A 24,127-nucleotide genomic window follows, 5' to 3' on the forward strand; every position below is an offset into this window, starting at 1 on the left:
CGCCATTCCTGGGCAGGCTGAAATTTCTTTCATGCTGGGCAGCTTTCCTTAGGGGGTGCACTCCTTGCGCATGGGGCTCCCCTACGCGGTGGACACCCCTGCGTGGGGAGGCACTCCTTGCGCGCATGGGCCAGCTCCACATGGGTCAAGGAGGCCCGGGGTTTGAACTGCGGACCTCCCCTGTGGTAGACGGACGCCCTATCCACTGGGCCAAGTCCGCTTCCCAGGACACAAATCTTAAGCTTATAACTCTGTGAATTTCTTTTTTTAAGATTTTACTTATTTATTAATTAATTTATTTATTTATTTATCTCCCCCCTTGCGGCTTGTTCCATTCTTTTTTTTTTTTAAGATTTATTTATTTATTTATTTCTCTCTCCTTCCCCCCCCCGCCCCTGTTGTCTGTTGACTGTGTCTATCTGCTGTGTCTTCTTCTTTGTCCGCTTCTGTTGTCAGCAGCATGGGAATCTGTGTTTCTTTTTGTTGTGTCATCTTGTGTCAGCTCTCCATGTGTGCGGCGCCATTCCTGGACAGGCTGCACTTTCTTTGGCACTGGGCGGCTCTCCTTATGGGGCGCACTCGTTGCACGTGGGGCTCCCCTACGTGGGGGGGCACCCCTGCATAGCACAGCACTCCTTGCGCGCATCAGCACTGCACATGGGCCAGCTCTACACGGATCAAGGAGGCCCAGGGTTTGAACCGCAGACCTCCCGTGTGGTAAACGGATGCTCTAACTACTGGGCCAAGTCTACTTCCCTGGTTCCATTCTTTGCTGTCTCTTCTCTGTGTTCATTTGCTGCATATTTTTTCTGTATCTGTTTGTCTCCCTTTAATGCATCATCTTGCTGTGACAGCACTCCGTGGCGCACAGGCCGTCAGCTCTCTGCAACGCATGGACCATTAGCTCTCCGTGGCTCACAGACCATCACCTCTCCATGGCACACAGGCCAGCACATGGCACACAGGGCCTCCCATATGGTAGACGGAAGCCCAACTGATTGAGCCACAGCCATTTCCCTCCGTGAATTTTTAATATGTGTACACCTGTGTACCATCATCCAGATCAAAATATTCTGTCTCCTCAGGCTTTAGAGTAATACCTGACATATATAGATCATTTGATATATGAGTGTGCTAAATAAATGAATTTAAAAATTATAATCCTGGAGATGATTTATAGCTAACATTTATTGAGTGCTTATTATGTGCCAGGCACTTTATGTATATTGGACTCATTTAATCCTCACAACAACCCTGTGTAGTATAAACTGCATACTAGAATTATTCCATTAAAATATGAAGGTTAAGTACCTTGCCCAAAGTCAAAGCAGTAGAGCTGAGATTTGATCACAGGTATCATGATTCTTAAGTAAATGACTGTTAATATAGAAAAGAAATATACATAGATGTTTGTTGCAATATTAGTCATAATAGCTAAAAATCATGAACTAATCAAATGTCCAACAGTAGTAAAAGGGTTCATTAAATCATGATTCATCCACTCAATGGAATATTACATTGTCAGTAAAAAAAATGTTTTCTCAAAGTTTCATATCAGCAAAAAAGAAAATTATTTTATAAAGCTAACTTTTGAAAACAATGTAACAGGACATGTTTTATCTACAATAGAATTACTGCTATTTAACCAAAAAGTTTTTTCTTGCATCATAAATTAATTATAAAGAAATAAAAATCTAATAAATTATTAACATATTATTGTTGGTTAGTGGAAAATGAATTTTCTTTTCTTTTATGTTTTCTTTATTTTTCATATTTTATATATTGGGCAAGTATACTTTTAAAATATTAAAAATGATTATATTTAAAAATAGACATCAGTTTACAAGCCCTGATCATAGGTAGCACATGCCTGTTGTAGCCTATGCAAATTTTTAAATTACATGAGTCATGTATAAATTTTATAGAAATATTAGAAAATGAAAATAAGCACAAAAAAGTAAAACAAATTTAAATTTCCCCAAATCTATAAATCAGAGATCTAATTTTGGTGAATATCCTTCCATACTTTGTTCTATGCAAAACAGGATGCAACTACATGTATTTTTCTGTAACTACATTTTTTACTCAGTACTATATTGTGTTCTTTCTCCATTGTCAGTAGAGCCAGATCTACGCATTATTTTTTCATGGCTACAGAAAACTCAGATATTTGGATGTACCATATTTTATTTAACAATTGCCTTGTTGAGTATTTGCATTACTTTCCATTTTCTTTGCTATGATAAACAATGTTTCAGTGAACTACACTTGAGATTCTTAACTTACATATGGAAATATCAAACTTGATGATGAGTTACTGAAAGCTTTTCTCCTAAGATCAGGAACAAGATAAGGATGCCCACTTTCCCCACTGCTATTCATCATTGTTCTGGAAATTCTAGCTATAGCAATTAGGCCAGAAACATAAATAAAAGGCATCCAAATGGAAAAGAAGTAAATATGTCTGTGGTGGTTTGAAGCGTATGTACCCCAGAAAAACATGTTCTTAAATTTAATCTATTCCTGTGGGTGTGAACCCACTGTAAGTCAAACCTTTTGATGAGGCTGCTTCAGTTAAGATGTGACCTACCTCAATCAGAATGGGTCTTATTCCTATTACTGGAGTCCTATATAAACAGAATGAAATTCAGACAGAGCAAGAGAAAGCCACAGGAAGCACCCAGAAAAGAAGGAAGGGATCAGGAGGTACCACCACGTGTTGCTATGTGACAGAAGAACCCAGGATCGCCAACAGCCAGCCCCAGAATGCTTGTCTCCAGCAAGAAAGCGTCACATTGATGATGACTTGATTTGGACTTTTTGCCAGCCTCAAACAGTGAGCAAATGAATTCCCATTGTTTGAATCAATCCATTTCACAGTATTTGCTTAAGCAGCCTAGGAAACTAACATACTCTCTCTCTTCACAGATCACATGATCCTTTATATAGAAAATCCCAAATAATCCACAAGAAAGCTACTAGAACTAATAAACAGTTTCAGCAAAGTTGTGGGACACAAGATCAATGCACAAAACTCAGATATGTTTCTATATAACAACAATGAGCAATCCCAAAAGGAAATGAAGAAAACATTTCTATTTACAATCACATCTGAAGGAATAAACCATCTAGGAATAAATTTAACCAAGGATATAAAGAACTTGTGCATGGAAATTATAAAACATTACTGAAAGAAATTAAAGACCTAAATAAATGGAAAGACACAACCTGTTCATGGACTGGAAGACTTAATATTGTTAAGATTTCAGTACAACCCAAAGTGATATACAGTTTTGACACAATCCCAATGAAAATTCCAGAAGCCTTTTTTGCAGATATGGAAAAGCAAATCATCAAATTCATACAGAATGGTGAGGGGATCCAGATAGCCAAAACTATCATGAAAAAGACTATTAAAGTTGGAGGTCTCACATGTCCTGATATTCAAAAGTTACTAAAGGAAAGCAGATGTGGCTCAAGTAATTGGGCTCCTGTCTACCATATAGAAGGTCCAGGATTCGATTCCCAGGGCCTCCTGTGAGGGCAGATTGGCCCATGTGGCGAGCTGGCTCATGCGGAGTCCTGGCCCACACAGGAGTGCTGGCCTGCGTGGAGAGCTGGCACAGCAAGATGATACAAAAAAAAAGAGACACAGAAGAGAGACAATAAGAGACACAGGAGACTAAGGAGCTGAGGTAACACAAGAGATCGAGTGCCTCTTTCCCACTCAGGAAGGTCCCAGGATCGGTACCTTGTGCTGCCTGAGGAGACAAGCAGACACAGAAGACCACACAGTGAAAGGACACAGAAAGCAGACAGCAAGCACAAAACAACAGGGAGGGGGTTGGTAGAGTGAGGGAGAAATAAATAAATTTTTTAAAAAAAGTTACTACAAAGCCACAGTAATCAAAACAGTGTGTATTGGCATAAAGACAAACAATTAGAGCAATGGAATAGAATTGAGAGTTCAAAAATAAATCCATACTTCTATAGCCCATGGATTTTCAACAAGGGGTCAAGTCCACTCAATAAAGAAAGAGTAGTCTCTTCAACAAATGGTGCTGGGACAACTAATATCCACATGCAAACAGAATGAAATTGGACCCCCACCTGCCACCACATACAAAAATTAACTCAAAATGGATCAATGATCTAAATATAAGCGCTAAAACTAAAAACTCTTAGAAGAAAATGTAGTGAAATATCTTCAGGATCTTGTAGTAGGCAGTGGATTCTTAAACTTTACACCAAAAGCACAAGCAACAAATATAAATTTCATCAAAATGAAAAACTTTTGTTCATCAAAGGACATTATCAAGAAAAAAAAGACATCTACAGAATGGAAGAAAATATTTGGAAATTATATCTGATAACGGGTTTAATATCCTGACTACATAAAGAAGTCCTACAACTCAAAAACAAAAAGACAAACAACCCAATTGAAAAATGGGCAAAGGACTTGAATAGACATTTCTCCAAAGGAAATATACACATGGCCAATAAGCACATAAAAGACGGTCAATATCAGTAGCCATTAGGAAAATGCAAATAAAACCACAATGAGGTACCATTTCATACACACTAGGATGGCTATTACTGAAAAAAAAATGTGTTGGTGAAGATGTAGAGAAATTCAAACTTTCATGCATTGCTAGTGGGAGTATAAACTGGGGCAGCTGCTGTAGAAAACATTTGGCAGTTCCTCAAAAAGTTAAAACAGAATTACCATATGACCCAGCAGTTCCAAAGAAGTGAAAAAAGGGACTAAAACAGATACTTGTACTCCAATGTTCATAGCAGCTTTATTCACAACAGCCAAAGGGTGGAAATAGCCCAAGTGTTCATCAACGGATAAATGGATAAACAAACTGGTTTATTTTGGATATTTCATATCCATACAACGGAATACTTTTCAACCATAAAAAAGTATGAAGTTCTGATACATGTGACCCCAGGGATGAACCTTGAAAATATTATTCCAAGTGAAAGAAGCCAGACACAAAAGGACAAATGTTGTGCAATTCCACTTAGATGAAATATCTAGAATAAGCAAATTGATAGAGACAGAAAGTAGATTAGAGGTGACCAGAGACCAGGGGAAGGGAGAATGGAAACTTATTGCTTACTGAGTAAAGAGTTTCTGGTTGGGGTGATGAAAAAGTTTTAGTAATAGAAGGTGGTGACAGTAGCACAACATTGCAAAAATAATTACTGTCATTGACTTGTATACTTAAAAATGGTTAAAATGGCAATGTTTTATGTATATGTTACTACAATAAAAAATTACATGTATAACATGAAGAATATCAACCATTTTACTGAAATATACTGACTAAATTTAGTGTCAAATGAGTATTATATTTGCTCCCAACTTTTATTAGCGCATCTATATGTTTGTAAGAGTCTTAGAAAGATTTGGGATTTAGTAATAAATACAAAATAACACATATACCTGCTTTCATATTATTGTAAGGCGACCTTTTCTTCACCTGAAGATAAGAAGGAAATTTCACCAAAAGTGGAACATATTTCAGAACGAGAAATTAATATGCCTGCTATTTCCCATATTCCAGAGGTATGCATTTGTATTACAATAAACTTTGAAAAGTTTAATTTAGTTCTTAAAGACTTTGACTTGTGAGCATTGACATGGTTCTGTAAAACATAACGTTGATCCTACTTTTTGTATAGACTTCCTTGGAATATGAAAATCAAAAATATGATAGGGTTGGGGGAAAAAATGACAAGTATAACAGCCACTATTATACTAATATTAACAGGTAATAAATATTTTAGTCTTATGTAAAATTCATTCATTTGAGATTAATACATGTTTCTTTTCTAGTTGATCATCAAATTTTCATTTATCTGCATATTTGAATTTGCACAATTTAAGTGATTGTTTTCTAATGATTTGTATATCTATTACATATCTGTATATTTAAGTCTCAAATTTACAATCTTTATTATTCATGTGCTTCAGCAGGAATGCTATAAATGTGATCTTAGCAATGCTAAATATATCATTGCACTTTGCCTTCTTCAGGTTTCACAAGAAAGCATTGTAGATAAGGTAAGAGAAAATACCGAAAAAATGCATCAAGGAAAAGAAGATGATATGTCTTTATTATCTGAAGGTCAGCTTGTAGAACAAAGCTTGGCTTCTTCTGAAGAAACAGAAATAACTGAGGAATTGGAACCAGAAGGTGATTTTCTTTTTAAAATTGTCATTTACTTACCTCTTTGCTTTGTTTAGGCTGTTAGAATTGCCTCATGGATTGAAATGATGGGTTCTAGTTCAGTTTAGTTACTTATGGTCAGGTAGAATTGGGAATTATTGCATCTCTTCCTGTTTCAATTTGAAACACCACATGAGAATGCAAGTGTGCTTGCTGACCGTTATACCATTTTATATTTTAAATAGTTTTATATTCTCTCTGGGCTCAGTATTACCATCTGGCTTATTTTAGGGGTCTTGATTTTTATAAAATTAATACTAAGAAGCCACACCAAGAAAAACAAAAAGAGAATTTACTATATAAACAGCAAACTAATCTGTAGTGAAAGAAAGCTGATAAGTGGTTGCCTGCAGAAGAGAGTGGGGAGAGGGAGGAGAAGAGAGAAGAGGGAATTTTCGGGGATGATAGTGGATATGTTTACTATCTTAATTGTGGTCATGGTGTCATGGGTTTGTGTTTATATTAAAACATCAAATGTTCTTTAAGTGTGCGGTTTATTGTATTTCAATTTTACCTCAATAAAGCTATAAAAATATTAAACTAACTTTTTAAATAGTAAGAATAACATGGATTTTTGTGCAGTATTATTAAGCTGTTTTAAAAAATCTATTACCCTCTCCTTGTCTTTAAAAATTTTTTTTTAAACTTTGGGCAATAACAATCTGTGCCTTTATTTCCTTTGTTTCTTCCAAAACTAAACTTAAAATGTTCAGTCATTTTTTTCTTTTCGAAAATGTAATGTGAATGTAAACAACTTTGCTGCTAAAAAAGGTCTAGAAATGGTTATTATATTGTTCTTTTAACGTTACGCTATGATGTATGCTTGTTTCTCTATTTCACTGGGTACAAGTGTAATTAGTTTAACTTGAATACATGTTACCTTTGTTTTTTTTCCTAACGCATGAAGAGGACAGATCAGCTTCTGACAGTGATGATTGCATTATTCCAAGTACTATCTCCAGAAATATCAAACAGGTTAGTAGTAACTTGATGCCAACAGGAAATGTTTTGAAGTAGGGCTGCCTTTTGTACCATAGTGTGTCATTCTTCATATATTAAAATATAAAGGCAAAAAAGTTTCTGTAAAAATTTTAGCATACTATCAAAATTTTAACCAAATAATCTAGTACAAGAAAATTTTATTTAGTTTCATTACGTAATGGACTGTAATATGTAAGAAATATTTTTGCTAAAAATAACATCAATAGCGTCAATAGTTACTAGCTGAAACCAGTTGACTTTACTGGCTTCTTTTCAGGACCAGTGTACAAAGATGTATTGAACCAAATGTTAAAGAACTGAAAATACGAGATTGCATTTCAAAGTAAAAATAGCTTGCACTTGTGGATTCATAGACTCTTTATATCTAAATATGTATGATGATAAACTATTAAGGTTATTTAATTTCTGCCAAAAATTTAAACGTTCTTCAAAGTTTATTAATTTTGTGCAGATATACTTTGTTGTTTTGTAGTAGATTCCTGAAAAGCAGTGTATAAATTGAAATTTCAGAAAGAGAAATTATACTTTAAATATATGTAGAAAGTATACCACTTACTGGGATTTTTTTTATTATAAGGAAGAAAAAGCGTTTATAAAGCAAATGTAAGTAGAATGAAAAGTCTTAGTTTTTTCTGTTCATCTGTATTAATTTTCCTGAAATGAGCCATAGCCGAAATTGTACTCCTTTTTATAAAATTTCTGCTTCATTGGTAAGTATTGCAACACTTCTTTTATTTTATTTTTTTAAGTTTTATTTTTAAAGAAGCTTTGGATTACATAAATGATACATCAAGAATATAGGGGGAAGCAGACATGGCTCAATTGATAGAGCATCCGCCTACCATATGGGAGGGTCCAGGGTTCGATAGCCAGGGCCTCCTGACCCATGTGGTGAGCTGGCCCATGCACAGCGCTGCCGCACGCAAGGAATGCCCTGCCACACAGAGGTGTCCCTGTGTGGGGGTGCCCCATACACAAGGAGTGCACACCCCAAGGAGAGCCACCTCACATCAAAAAGTACAGCCTGCCCAAGAGTGACGCCGCACACATGGAGAACTGACACAGCAAGATGACACAACAAAAAAGAGACACAGTTTCCCGGTGACGCCGAGGAGGGTGCAAGCAGACACAGAAGAATACACAGCAAGTGGACACAGAAAGCAGACAACCGGGGGGATGGGTGGGAAGAAAAAATAAAAAACTAAATCTTCAAAAAAAAATTAAAGAATATAGGGGGACAATAGAACAGAAAAAAATATATACCCCACATCCTCCCTCTCCATACTTTTCCTCATCAGCAACATCTTTTGATTAGTGTACATTTGTTACAATTTTTTTAAAGATTTATTTATTTATTTATTTATTTATTTCTCTCTCCTTCCCTCTCCACCCCAGTTGTCTGTTCTCTGTGTCTATTTGCTGCGTCATCTTCTTTGTCCACTTCTGTTGTCGTCAGCGGCATGGGAATCTGTGTTTCTTTTTTTGTTGCGTCATCTTGTTATGTCAGCTCTCCGTGTGTGCTGTGCCATTCCTGGGCAGGCTGCACTTTCTTTCGCTCTGGGCAGCTCTCCTTACAGGGTGCACTCCTTGTGTGTGGGGCTCCCCTATGCGGGGAACACCCCTGCGTGGCACAGCACTCCTTGCGCGCATCAGCACTGCACATGGACCAGCTGCACATGGGTCAAGGAGGCCCAGGGTTTGAACCACGAACCTCCCATGTGGTAGACGGACGCCCTAACCACTGGGCCAAGTCCGCCACCCATTTGTTGTTACAATTGATGAACCATTCCTACTAACCATGGTCAGTAGTTTACATTATAATTTACACTTTGCACTGCACGTTTTTATAGGTTTTAACAATATGTATAATGGCCTGTATCCATCATTGCAATGTCATTTAGAACAATTTCAGTGTTCCAAAAATGCCCCATGTTACACCTATTCTCTCTCCTTTCCCTCGGAACCTCTGGTGGCCACTGCCTTTGTATCAATAAGTCAACTTTAGTCCATTGTTGCATTTCACCTTTATGATTGTTCATTCCTCAATCTTGAGGATTTGGGGATGGTGATGCGCACTGTTTCCAATTGATAGGGGCCTTAGTTCCCATGGGGCAGATGAATGGAACTATCTTGCTTGCAGTTGTAGGCAGACTTTCTGTTTTGGGAGGATGGGCCTTGTCTATCATCATTATTTTGTTAGTTGTCCTGGATGAGTCTAATGATCCTGGAGAGTAGGTGTTGGCTGCAACTCTGCTGAGATTCAGGGCTCAATTGGCATGTGAACAGCCCAAAGATTTAAGTCTCTGGTATACATATTTAATGGGCATAGTGCTAAGCAACACTTCTCTTAAATCTTAAAATCTCATACATTCTTAGCTTAATCTCTCTGTAAAATAAAACATTTTAATTATTGTCACAGGTGCCCCTATGAAATAGAAAAATCCATTGTTTCTATGCTTGATAAATATAAAGAGAATAGTCTGTCCAGAGTAAATTATTATTACATTAATATATAATTATTAACTATAATAATGTTAATATATGGAATCTTCCCCAAAATTGATAAATCAGAGAAAGAAGCTTTAGTTATAGCATTCAGAGCAATTAAATTTAAATTCTTTGCTTTATCAAATCTGAAATTTTTAAATTATTTTAGCAAACCAATGGCTGGGAATTCTGTATCCTCTATTAGAACAATTTGATAATGAGAATGAATAAGAAAATCAGTCCTTATACAGCAGATAGCTTTTTAGCCATCTTACTAAGAACTGTCCATTCATCACATCAAGGGTGGTAAGCCTGAATGTTTGATTCAGACATTCCTTTCTCACTTACCAAGACTATGTTCAAGACTATGCCTACTTCATCAAATTTTTTTTGGATACCTGTAAGATTTAGTCTTTTGAACATAAAAATACAATAAATGAGATACTGAATCAGTCTTGGGATCTATGAAGGCAGATATCGAGAGTTATGTTTATCTTGTCAATATACAAACATTATTCATACCTCTTGTTATAATTCTGTGATTCTCCAAGAATTCACTGCCTGCGGTTTGTGTTCACAACTCTCTCAGGAGGTAAATTCAGAATTCTGCCCCTGCCCTAAGGGAGCAGCTGCACTAACTGGGAAGATGTGCTCTTGAAAAGCCAAGTCATAATTCAAAAGTTAAATTACAATATAAAACAATGTCAGTACAGAGTACCAATAATTAATAGGATAGTCATATATTTGAGCTAAAAAAATGCTTAGAAATTCTCTGCCTATCCTCCTCATTTCCAGATGAGTAGATAGATCTAGAGAGATGAAGTGCCTTGCTGGCAATCATGCCACTAATTAAGGAAGTTCAGAGGAAGGAGAAATTTGGAGTGATTTTTTAATTAACTTCATGGGAGGATGTGCCCATTAGCTGGGCCTTAAAGAATAGATAAAATTTAAGATTTAAATAGGTGCAGTGGATGAGGCGAGGGGAAAGGACCCATACCGCTCTGCCACCCTAGGGTGCTACAGTAGGGATTGGGGATCATTTGGTTGTAAATGAACTTCCCACTCAAATTGGCTTAAGCATGAAAAGAAAATTTGGAAGGAGGGTATAAAAGTATCTTCATTCCAAATATTGGAGTCATATCATGGCCATGCCTTAGAGGAACCTTGGAGCCATGACCACAGAAGTAGTTCAGAACTTCCTCTTCAGGATTCAACATGCAAGAAGGCTCTGTCTCTCTTCTCCCCTCAACTCTTTCCCTCCCTCTCTCTTTGTCTTTTTTACCTCTTTCTCACTCCTTCTCTTTCTTTCCCACACTCCCCCTCTCCTCTAGATTCTCTCCTCCTCAGTCTCTCACTTCCCCCCTTCCTCTGTCTCTCTCTTTACCCACCCTTCTCTGGTTCTCTCTTTCTTTCCTTCCCCTTCTCCCCTACTATCAAGTAGCTTTCTTTCCTTCCCCTTTTTTCTTGAGCTGCTTCACTTGCTTGTAGGCCAAAAATATCCACCAAAAAATGCCTCCCCCAACCCCAAGGTGAGAGCATCTGATTAGCCAAGTCTAGTCTCTGGATTGGGTCCATCTTTATCAGTTATGCCCCTTAGATCCATTCAGCTGTAGCCAGTCACACAGTATGGAGGCATGTCCTGCTAAAATTGTGCCATTTTAAAGATACTACCTTAGGGAGAAAATCATGTATTAAGGGAGGGTAGGGATGCGCATTATATGTTCCAGAAGTCAAGAACACGTGATCTATAGCAGACTTTCTATATAAAGGGATAAAAGGCCACATATACAATGCAGAAGGCTAAATCTTTTGGATTTTATCCTGTAGGTATCAGAGAGACAGTGCAATAGTTAATTTTATTTTCTAAATATTTTATTTATCATCTAAAAGTAACTTTATGTAGGAAAAATTTATATAAATTATACCATCTTAAACCAGTGACTCTCAACTGGGGGGCAATTTGTCGATGCCTGGAGACAGTTTGAATTGTTACGCTGGGAGGAACTGCTGCTAGTGAGTAGAGGTCAGGGTTGCTGCTACACATCCTACAATGCACAGGAAGGCAAGCAACTGTTCTAAATGTTTCATGCCTCAGTAGCGATTAATCAGTTCCCATGTGCTTTTAGAAATTCTATTTTTAGTAGACAATACTAAGTATCTTACATTAATAGATGAAATTTAATTTTATTAAATTATATAGCAAATTATTATAATCAATAAGCATAGGAACAAAACTGAAGAGATCACCATAATGGTGAAATATAGCATTTTCTAGTGATTATATGAATCTCTCTTATGTACTACTTTGGAAAATCATTTAAATATGAGTCAGGGAACATTTTTCTTTAAAGGTTCCAAAAGTGGTACAGAGAACCCCTGAATACCCTTTATCCAGATTTACCAATTGTTAACATTTTGCTTCATTTGTTTTATCATTTTTATTCTCTCCTCTATATATGTGTATGAATGCACATATGTATTAATTTATATTCAACATTTTCACCTATATAATTTCTCTGAACCATTTGAGAGTTGCAGAAATCATGCCACTTTTCCCCTAAATATATCAGAACAATAATACAAAAATTTTATCTAATCTGTAGACCTCATTCAAATTTTGCTGATTGTCTCAGTAATGTCATTTATAGCATTTTATTAATCTAGCCCAGGATCCAACCTGATCACACATTGCATTTAGATTTCATGTCTCTTTACCCTCCTTTAATGCACAGTGGTTCCTCAGTCTTCTTGTTTCGGTCTTTCATGAAATTGATGTTTTTTCATAAAAATATAGGCTGTTTATATTGGATAAGAGCCGTCAATTTGGATTTATCTGATGTTTCCTCAAGATTAGATTCAGATTATGCATTTTTGGTAGGACACAGAAATGATGCTGTATCCTTTTCATTGCATGCTATCAGGAGGCACATGATGTCCCTTTGTCTGAAAACTAGTGATAATTGACTATGAACAGATATGTCATGAAACTTTTTTTAAGCTTAAAAATATTTGTACTCATTAGTTTCTTCTTTTGTCTCCTTAAGAACTCAGGAAAGTGATACATGGCTTTCATAGGAAGGACTGTATTCCTGAATACCTACTATGTGCTAAGCACATCCTGTGCAGTATATCCTTTAGTTCCCCAACAAGTCTTCATTCATCAGCATCTACTGTGTTTCAGGCAGACATAAAAGAAGCAATGCCTGTCCTCAAAGAATTCAATCTGTGGTGGAAACACAATTGCAATATTTGGTGTTCTTTGCCAGCCAAATGGAATGCCCAGGGTCCTATGGGAGAGTTCAGGATGGGTATGTAACTCAGCAGGAGAGGCCCCTCACCATGGATGATTGCCTAGAGTCAGTGAAGCTTGAGCCAAGTGTTGCAAATGATTTCAAGTTTGTGAAAGGGAGAGTGTGGGGGCAGGGAGGATCATTACAGACCAAAGAAACAAAAAATCTTGAGAATTTAAGAGAGTGTGATTTTGGGACGGGCTAAGCCTTGAGTGCACAGATGGGAAGCCCCAGGAGAATAGGCTGGAAAGGCAGGTATGATCCAGATCACAAAGCCTCTGTGTGCCTTCAGAGGGATTTAAAGTCTATCCTGAAATCCTGTGAGCTGCCAATGAGGATTTTTAAGGGAGGGGGAATGCAAATCATTCATTAAACAGATATTTAGTGGGCACTTTACTGTGTGCCAAGCTTTATTCTGGGTATAAGCACTCATAAAATAGCATCGAACAAAAGAAAGACTCGTGTTCTTATGGAGTTTACACTCTAGATTGCATTTTAAAAAGATCACTCTGTCAACAGAGGGACAGAGTCTAGTTAGAAAGTAAATAACACTACTCTGTGGTTATATCCATTTTGTAGGCTTTTTTTTTTAATTGGCTCTACCCCATAATGTCACAAAATTAGGGCCAGAAGTATTGTCCTAGATAAATATCATTTATACCAATTACATTGTGAATTTGAATTGGCTAATACACTGTGTAAGCAATTTAAGATCATTCAATTTCTTTTTTCTTTTTTTCATGTTACAGAATCTGACAGCTCATAGTTATTCCTAGAATGTTGATCCTTAAAAGGAATCTAACAGATTTTTCCAGACTTAGACATATTACTTGGTTCTTTCTCTTTTCTTCATGTCTGTGATGTATAATTAATCATAGATTACTTCATTTTGTTTCATTTCATTTACAACATTTATGAGCTTTACTTTGTCAGTATGAAATGCTTGTCCCCTCCTTTCCTTTCCAATGTGGCATAATTAGTGTTAGCATCTTTTTTAACAGGCTACATAAAGTTTAGTGGCTGGATTAAATCAAGTCATTAACATAATGTGCTACCCAATTTGCCCCTATCTCTCTTCATTTCCAGGACATCAAAGTGCCACAGAGTGCCAGTGTAATTGGGCCTTGCTGGCCTGTCAGATTCCGTCAGCCTGACGACTGCTGCTTTTACTGAAGAGCTTCTAGGCATGATAATTAAAGGGGCGGGGGAATGGGGGGGGGGACTTTGGAAAGGAAAACTTTGGACATTTCTCCATGAATATTTTATTAATTTGAATAATCAGAAGTTAACAATATCAATTTGATGTAGAATACATTGTTTAAAAGCTTTGTTTCAGGTCCTCAAAATAGACATCAAAACTGAAAATGTGCATCTGCCACAGAATTTTTAAAAAGAATTAACAAGCCTCCTTTCACATTGTTTCTAATTTTATCATATAAGTAACAGTTTTCACTTTTTCACAACAAAATGTATTTCCATCAAGTCATGGGTTTCTTAAAATGTGCCTACAGGTGAGAATGAGAAATCACAGGCTGAAAGAGCAAGGGACTCTTGTGTAGTGCTTATTTACATTTTCTCTTTAGCCCTTTCCTACTAATAGCAGTTTTGTAAGAGCTGCCATATTCAATTGGACTAAATTGCAATTCCACCTGGAAACCAGGTTCTCTTGAACAATTTGAACTAGCATTCCCAAGTGATTGCAATAATGATGTTCAGCAAAATATGTTTTTAAAGCTTTGAAAGGCATAATGCACAAAGCAATTCACTACTTTTAGAGTTCATGTATTAAAAATAAATTGCTTCAGAATCAAATATAATATCTTATCAGTGGGTAAAGATAAGCCCCTACCAGTGCCCTACCTGTGAAAGCTTAAGCCAGATATAGTAGGTTTTAAAATATATTTTTCAAAAACCCAGAAATGTTGAATTACTTTCCCAAGAGTCATTGCATTTAAAACTTTTTTGATGTTTTGCAACTTTACTGTTTCTTGCTAATACACCATTGATTTTTTCCATATACTCTATTTCTTTCAATATATGCAAAATATTCCATCATATGGTGTACCATATTTATTTAAATAAACCCAATTTGAGGGGTCCATAGGTTTCTTCCAGTTTTTGCTAATACAAACATTTCTGGTTTAAAATTAACATTTTTCAACACAACAAAGTATGGAAATACCTGTTCCCTCACATCACACGCTTTGCCAAACTAATGCATGAGAATGTATACCTCACTGATGATTCCATTTAAAAAGAAACAAAAGAGCATATTCATGTATACGTATGCATGTATTTTTATATTAGCATAGAGACAAAACATTTATTCTTATGTAAGCAAAGAAAATATCTGGTAGAATACACACCAAGCACTGTTAGCAGTGAATATCTTTGGGGTATGGGTCAGAGCAGGGGGTCAACAAACTATTGCCCAACGGCCAAATCCATCCCTCTGCCTGTTTTTGCCAATAAGGTTTTATTGGAACACAGCCATATCCATTCATTTACTTACTGTCTGTGGCTGCTCTGCTCTACAAAGAACTGAATAGTCACCATAGGGACCCAAAAATACTTCCTGTTTGTCGCCTTACAGAAAAAGTTTGCCAACCCTAGAGTTAGGGATGGGAGGAAACAAAGGACATTTATATTTTACTTTCTATAATTTATATTGGATTATTTTTTTTAGTGATGAGAATAGATGGCTTTTAAAAAGGAAAATATGTTAGCTAATTCTATATTAAAATGTTAAATAATATAGTTATTAAAAATAGTTTTATATCAATATTGTGGAGACTTTCCTATAAATATCTCAGATGGGTCAGTAAATGTAAGATGAATGGCTTTTGATTTAGAGCATTGGTTCTCAAAGTATAGTCAGCAGATCAGCTCCATCAGCACTACTGCAAAATTTTTTAAAGATGCAAATTCTCAGACCTCATCCCAGATTTAAGAAATCAGAACCTCTGAGGGCAGGCCAAGCAATTTGTTGCATCAAGCATTTCAGTTGATAGTAGTGTATCCTAAAGTTTGAGAACCACAACTTTAGGGAAAAGCAGTATTTCCTCAGGGAGACCATGACTGTGTTCTAAAATTAAGCTTTCTTAAACTTAACACCATTTTAATCCCCATTACTGTAGTTTTCAACATCTATATGTAGTGCATTTTTTTTAGTAGGTACTGAGGATTGAACCCAGGACCATGCACATGGGAAGCAGGTGTCAACCCCTGAGTTACATCTGCTCCTCAATGAGAGCTGGTTTGTGTTTTTTTTTAAAGATTTATTATTTTTATTTCTCTCCCTTTTCCCCTCCCCCCTCCCCTCATCTGCTCTCTGTGTCCATTCACTGTGTGTTCTGTGTCCGCTTGCATTCTCAGTGGCACCTGGAATCTGTGTCTATTTTTGTTGCTTCATCTTGCTGCATCAGCTCTCCATGGATGTGGTACCACTCCTGAGCATGCTGCGCTTTTTTCACACAGGGTGGTTCAGCGCAGGGTCCACTCCTTGCGCATGGGGTCCCGCTACATGGGGGACACCCCTGTGTGGCACAGCGTTCCTTGCGCACGGCATCACTGTGTGTGGGCCAGGTCACCACACAGGCCAGAGGGCCCTGGATCGGAACCCTGTACCTCCCATATGGTAGGCAGATGCTCTATCAGTTGAGCCATGTCCGCTTCCCAAGAGCTGGTTTTTTCATTTTGTTTGTTTGGAGGTACTAGGGATTGAACCTGGGACCTCGTACTTGGGACCTCATATGTGGGAAGCAAGCACTCAACCACTTGAACACCATCCACTCCCCAATGTAGTACATGTTAACTGCACCTGTTAGAAAACAATAGTTTACTGCCACTAAAGAAAACTAGGTTTGTTATGTTTTCTCTGTTAAAAACATTACCTTTGGAAGCAAACTTGGCCCAGTGGATAGGGCGTCCGCCTACCACATGGGAGGTCTGCAGTTCAAACCCCCGGGCCTCCTTGACCCGTGTGGAGCTGGCCCATGTGTGCAAGGAGTGCCTTGCCACACAGGGCTGTCCCCCACATAGGGGAGCCCCACGTCCAAAGAGTGCACCCTGTAAGGAGAACGGCCCAGCGCGAAAGAAAGTGCAGCCTGCCCAAGAATGGGGCCGCAAACACAGAGAGCTGACACAACAAGATGATGCCACAAAAAGAAACACAGATTCCTGGTGCCGCTGATAAGAATAGAAGCTATCACAGAAGAATACACAGCGAATGGACACAGAGAGCAGACAACTGGAGGGGGGGGAGGGCAGAGAAATAAATAAAAAATCTTTAAAAAAAAACAAAACATTACCTTGACAGTTTGCCTTTGGAGACATAGCCTTTATATTTATTCTTCACTGCCTCCAATGTGCTATTATTTTAAAAACCCAAATCTTTTCAGTCAAAACTTGTGTGAAGCATGGATATGATTTCTAATAAGAGGAAACTTTGGGGTCCAGTGAGAGGTCTAGGGAAGGACTAGGCATGGACTGGGACTTCTGTTGAATCTTCGAGGTAACTGCCTGCCTCCATTCTGAAGAAGGGAAGATGTAAGAATCGCCATTAATCTGTATACATTCCTGCCTTTCTTATATATGGCTTTGTCATATGGTGAATTTCATTGTTGAAACCAACTATTTTGAGCTTGTCTTAGAGCTCATGCAAATTAAAATGTGAACTCTTAGAATTTTATTTTATTTTATTTTATTTTTTAAAGATTTATTTATTTATTTAATTTCCCCCCCTCCCCTGGTTGTCTGTTCTTGGTGTCTATTTGTTGCGTCTTGTTTCTTTGTCTGCTTTTGTTTCTTTGTCCGCTTCTGTTGTCGTCAGCGGCACGGGAAGTGTGGACGGCGCCATTCCTGGGCAGGCTGCACTTTCTTTTTCACGCTGGGCGGCTTTCCTCACGGGCGCACTCCTTGCGCGTGGGGGCTCCCCCACGCGTGGGACACCCTTGCGTGGCACGGCACTCCTTGCGCGCATCAGCACTGCGCATGGCCAGCTCCACACGGGTCGAGGAGGCCCGGGGTTTGAACCGCGGACCTCCCATATGGTAGACGGACGCCCTAACCACTGGGCCAAAGTCCGTTTCCTCTTAGAATTTTAGACATAGACCATCACCTTCCATTTCCATTTTGTTTTTTTTTTGCAAATACTAAATTCTACATCCCGTGGCTCCTGGTAGGTAAGCTTTATTTGTATTTATTTACACATACACAAATACACATGTACATATAGAAAACATTTTATGGTGATAAGAGTAATACCCATGTAGATTGGTATAACCATTTGGAGATTAATTTGATGATCCTACCAGAGTTGAGTTTCTCATACCCTTTGGCTCTTACAGTTCTGCTCCTAAGAGAAACATGTATGTGTACAATAAAACATAAAAGGATATTCAATGCAACAGTGTTTTGTTAGAGCAAAAAAATTGTCAACAGCCTAATTGTACATCAGTAGAGGAATGAATAAATGGACTATGGATTATATCGGCTCAATAAATAACTATACAGCAGTTAATATGAATGAATTATATTTGAATCCTAAACACGTATAAATCTTAAAAACATAGTACTAAGTGAAAAAACAACTTACAGAATGGTTAATAGAATATGATGCCACTTAAATAAAATCTAAAAACTGAAATCTTGTTTATGGATGCATACATATGTAGTAAAAATATAAAAGTGTGTTTGGGAATGATACAAACTTTCAGGACAGTGGCTACCTCCAGGGAATGAGGAAGAAGAGGAAAAGGAATTGAGTGGGGACTTTAGATGTATCTGTAATATTTTGTTTCTTGAACAAAAACAAAAAGGTTTAAATCAAATAGAGCAAAATGATAACATCTTTTTAAGGTAGTGAGTATGGAAAATTTCAAGTTATTTCCTGTATTTTCCTAATGTCTAAAATGTTTTATAATCAAAAGATTAAAAAAATGCTTACTCATTGTAGAAAACTTAAAAAATACAAAGAAGCATTTTGAATGAAATAAAACTCACCTTTACTCTCACCATAGTTAAATTTAAGTCTAATTGATTTAAACAAGTTGCAAAAACTTTATCATGGACCATTCTCAGTTAAGCAGCACAGTGTTTAAGGCCTGACAAGTTGCATTAAATTTTAGAAACCTAACAATCCAACTCCAGTGTAGCTGCTATGAAGGCTGAAACCAGAGGAATAATTCAGCAGGATCCTCTGAATTAAAACATGAAAAATTTACGTATGCTAATAATAGGCCCAAGTAAAAACCAAAGGAAATGTGACCTAAAATGTGAATTAGCATCAGACAAGAATCAGTAGTGGTATTGTACCAAAATCATGAGAGCTATCATTTCTTTTTCTCTGAGCATAATACCTGCCATCACCGCATTTCTAGATAATTCAGTAACATAATGTGTAGTGTCCATTTATACAAAACACTAAATATAAGTAGTGTACAGTTCTTATTTGAGTGACTTGTATTACTTCTGTTCACCACAATCAAAATTTATAAATGCCCTTTTAACATGCTGTTGTTGACATCTTGCTAACTAGGGAAGCTAATAGGCAATAGGGAAAGGAGATCAAAAGAGTTCTAAGTAGCATCTTGCCTAGTAACAAACGTTCACACACAAAGAAAAGAAAAAAAACAGGAAAAAGTCTAACCTACAAGGCCTGACTAACAAACTGTATCTGAAGGATACTAATACTCTATAGAGTACAGCTTGTGTGTTGTTCTAGTAATTCTGAACAGACATTTTGCAAAAATGAAAAGATTCTGTTTTCAATCACTGTCATTTGAATAGGCATATTGTTCCCCTTCAGATTCTCCTAAGTGAGCAGTCTTTCCATTTTTTATTAAGAAAATTTTCATACATGCCAAAAAGTTGAAAGACTAGTAACCCTACCACCTAGATTTGAACTGTCTTTGAGATAGTCTTATTCAATTAAAATCTACAACAAGATTTCTATATATTTTGTAAAAGTTAATAATTACCAGCTTCCCAAAACATAGTAGATGCACAATAAATATTTGTGAAATGAGAAAACACTAATAACTGCAGCTTCAGGTAGTTCTAGCACTATATAATAGGCATTTAGAATATGTAAAAAATATTCAGCCTCCCTTGATTCTATTTCTCTCAATATTTATGAAAAGCCTACTACGCTAAGCCTCTTTCAGTGCTATAAAAGTAGATCCACTCATTTAACAATATTTATTGAGTGTGTACTGTGTACCAGCCTGCTGGTACAACAGATAAGATATTAGTCCCTACTCTGTACCAGCCAGCTAACTTTTAAGCTCATTGCTTCTATTATTTTTCCTCCTTATGTTGTCATATTTCTAATTTAATAACTAGGAAGCTGTTGTATTAGTTCCCTTCTCAGATCAGATAAGAATGCAAGGAATTTTCTCAAAAAATGAAGGAAGAAACTATATTTTGTCTTTATGTCCCTGGCAGCTGACACAAGGTCTGAAATACTGCATGATTTCAACAATTCAAGAAATCATTAACATATTTGGGAGGTAAATGGACAGGAAGGGGTGGCCCATAGGATATGATGCTTGTGAATAAATGGAGGAGGCAAGTATGGCTCCAAGGTCTCCTGGTTGTAGGTGACCCAGTGGATGGCGCTGTAATCAGCTGAGGTAGGAAGTATCAGAAGATGACTGATACTGGGGGAGAGAGAGGGTGGAGGAAAGTTAATGATTCCTTTCTGACATGTTGAATTAGAGGTGTCTATTATGCAGTTGATGTGCTTCTTAATCTTCCTAATCTTTATCCATAATCTATTGTTGAAGTTTTGATTCTAGTTTGAAAACAACCAGAGTTGTTCCACTGTTGAAAAATAATTTAACCAGCACCATTAGCCAACATTTATAATGTTTGGGAGATCCTTTTATCAGAGCTTGCTTCCCTAGTTATGTACGACTCAGAATTTCTCTTTTTGGATTTATTTTAAATTGATTTGTGTAGCGTAAAATGAATAAAGAAATGATAACTAATAATCTCTGTCAGTAAGATTGGAAAGAATTAGTAAGGACATATGATAGTGGTAATTGGTGGAGGAAATACCCAAAAGAAAAATTGGACCAGAACAAAGATAGATGTCATAAAAGAATTTTAAAGCTCTCTTATTTCATTGAATAATACAGTGGTTTTTCTGTTTTGTTTTGGTTTGGCTGTGATCCAAGTATCTACTTTCATCTGGAGTTACATTTTAAACTTTAAAGAGTTGCATGTAGTTTTATTTGACAGCATAACTAGTTCTTACAATAATGCAAATTTTCATACAGGGATTATATAGTTAAAATATTATTAATAAAATAGCCACTTAAATAAATTTGATTCTCCTGCTATTTAAAAGTTCATTTGTCTTTTCATTAGGTTCTGTGATAAACAATTTTAAATGTTAATCTTTACAAGGTAGAAATAAATGTATATACCTGTTTTGCTTTTCTATAGCTGTTTTCCTCTAATTATTTTGTGCAGAAGCATGAATGTTTTATAAGATGTTATTGTTAGAACAATTCTAAGTTTGTCAAGTTCCAAGTTATGGAAAAGACTTAATTATGCATTGTGCTGCATATGAACCAGAATTATAAAATATATACGCATGTAGTATTTTGACAACCACAGTACATTTTAAGGAAAAAATAATATCATTTAAAATATTTTCTTTACTATGTTAGTCTTCAGCAAGCGAAGAAGGGCTTTTCTGAAGTGAGATTAGACAATAGAGCCAACTTCATCTTTTATGCACGTGAACGGAGAGGGCTTGAGGTTATTAGTTGAAACCGAGTAACCTTTCCAGGCTTTCATCTCTTTCTTTTCAAATTTGAATATGAAAAGCATATTCAAGTCAAAGACCATCACTTTAATGACATTTGGCAGTCATTTGATTTATTAGGTTTTAGAAAAAATTTTCCTTTAAATATTTCATCATACTATGCTAATCCTAGTAATATTGCCAGCTGCAGCCTTGTACCTGTATTAGTGGAGACAGAATGGTGTGGAATTTTCTCTGTCATCCTAGTAAAATTTCCATGAATCTACTGAATAATAAAATAACCTTATTGAAATATTCAGATTTGGGTTTTTAGTTAAAGTGTCTTAGAATACATAATAAAAGAAAATGTCTTTTGAAAGAAGGGGGTAAAATTACTTCATCAAATATTGAGGGGGTTTGACAGCAATGGAAATTGTTCTTTATGGGAATATTTTTACAATAGGATACTTATGCTTTTCAATTTGATTAATTATATTATATGCTTTGAAATGTCTTAAGTCATCACTACAGTGAATTTGAACACTGATTTGTATTTAATGATAATTTCCTAAAAGGTCATATTTTCAGGTTTTTTAAAGTTATATCATTTATGGTAGCATGCCCCTGAATTTAGTGAAGAGAGATTTTCAAAAATAAAGAACAACTACAAACATTAACTGAGAACAAAATTTTTAAAAATTAAGCGAAGAATTATCTTTGTGCAATCTAAGTATTTAAATCTATTAATATTAATTATTTGAAGTCATTACTCAAGAAAATATTTGTGACTCCCATAATAACATCTGTGGCATCAAAGTCTATTTTAATAAGATTAAAGTAAAAAAAACAAAAAACCATAAATACCTATTTTAGTTAACTTTATAAAAATGAAATAGAAAATAAATGGCAAGAAAGTGTGGGTTAAACTAGATTTAAAATTTTGTTTCCTTTGTTTGAAAATGTATTGTTTATTGAATGAAATATGTTATGGCAGACTGTATGAGGGAATGAACTGTAGTTTCTGCTCTAATTAATATGCATTCATATAGCTATAAAAATTAGCATAATAGCTATGAAGTATTCAACAGGCTTTGATCTTGGAATAACTGAAACTTTCTCAGGTACTGAAGATTAAATAAAAAGCAGTGATAAACATGTACTTCATTACATAGTTTGAAACAAGGCCAACTGATACTTGTCATCCTGAAAGCAATTGGAGATGAAGATCTCATAATCTTCACTCCTGATAGACTACTAGTGGGGTATTTATAGCCTCAAATGTAAATTAGGAGACTATTGCCATGACACTGTTAACTTCAAACCCTGGGGCATTAGAATCTCATTCTCTCTCTCTCTGTCGTGAATAATCTATCATGTGTAACTATACGGTATTCTACAATATGTTCCAAAAAAGAAACCCATGTTTTATTTTAAATTGCTGGAAAAAAGAATAAGATATTAGAGTTTGTTTTCTTTATTTTTGTTAGTTTTTGTTCTTTTCTTTAAACAGCCATCAGAAAAGATTCGAATTGAGATCATAGCCCTAAGCCTTAATGATTCTCGAGTAACCAAAGATGACACTATCCAGCGTCTATTTGTTGAGTGCCGATTCTACAGTCTTCCTGCTGAAGAGACCCCTGTGTCACTTCCAAAACCCAAGAGCGGGCACTGGGTCTACTATAACTATAGCAATGGTATGTATGATTCATTTGTAATAGAGATTTTTCTTTGTCCTTTTTTTCCTATGAAGAAAGCCAAAGGAACAAGAAGAAAGTTTAGTTCTCTAATGTTCATGAACTCGTGGAAGTCTTGTCAATATAGATTAATAAAAATCCAACCTATAGCATAAGGATTAGAACAATGAATTTGATGTAGTACTAAATTTAAGGGAAAACAAGAACAAAGGGAAAATGATGTTTCTAGCTGTCCCTGCTATAAAATGGTATCAATAGAAAAATGCCACAGGGACCTACAGTTTAATTTAGTCAAAAATATATTTCGACAGAAAAAATTACTATTTTTTTATCATATGATTCAAACCATTTGATGTCCTCCTGTTTTCTACCTTTCTGATCAATGTCTTTTCATTACATAGATGTGTTTGCAACATATGTATAGATCTCTCCCAGTGTTTAGATGTTTAAGATTTTAATTGAGTGAAATATAAATTCTTATAATGGCTTTCATAATTTAGCCCACATGTCTGTTCATACCAGCAGGCAGGTTTTCTCTTAGGGCTTGATCTATTAGCCAGTTGACATGTAAGTGTACTTGTCCAGTACAGATCCAATAGGTACCTTGTAAATTCTTAGATCAGTCAATTTAGAGGAATTTTTTAAGAATAATATGTGGTA

At 36.2% G+C, this 24,127-nt stretch overlaps 1 protein-coding gene across 5 annotated transcripts in view; it reads left to right on the plus strand.

The window, feature by feature from the left end:
• Positions 1 to 24,127, plus strand: part of RPGRIP1L (RPGRIP1 like) — a 113,406-nt gene that overhangs the window by 63,990 nt on the left and 25,289 nt on the right. For all 5 annotated transcript variants that reach the window (XM_004455046.5, XM_023587824.3, XM_004455047.5 and 2 more), the window contains 4 exons: positions 5,474 to 5,575; positions 6,047 to 6,206; positions 7,147 to 7,214; positions 23,284 to 23,467. In XM_004455046.5, coding sequence (XP_004455103.2) covers positions 5,474 to 5,575; positions 6,047 to 6,206; positions 7,147 to 7,214; positions 23,284 to 23,467 — 514 coding nt within the window. The remainder of the gene's footprint in view (positions 1 to 5,473; positions 5,576 to 6,046; positions 6,207 to 7,146; positions 7,215 to 23,283; positions 23,468 to 24,127) is intronic.

The sequence above is a fragment of the Dasypus novemcinctus genome, chromosome 18, assembly GCF_030445035.2.
Source record: "Dasypus novemcinctus isolate mDasNov1 chromosome 18, mDasNov1.1.hap2, whole genome shotgun sequence".
In the NCBI taxonomy this organism is placed as follows: domain Eukaryota; kingdom Metazoa; phylum Chordata; class Mammalia; order Cingulata; family Dasypodidae; genus Dasypus; species Dasypus novemcinctus.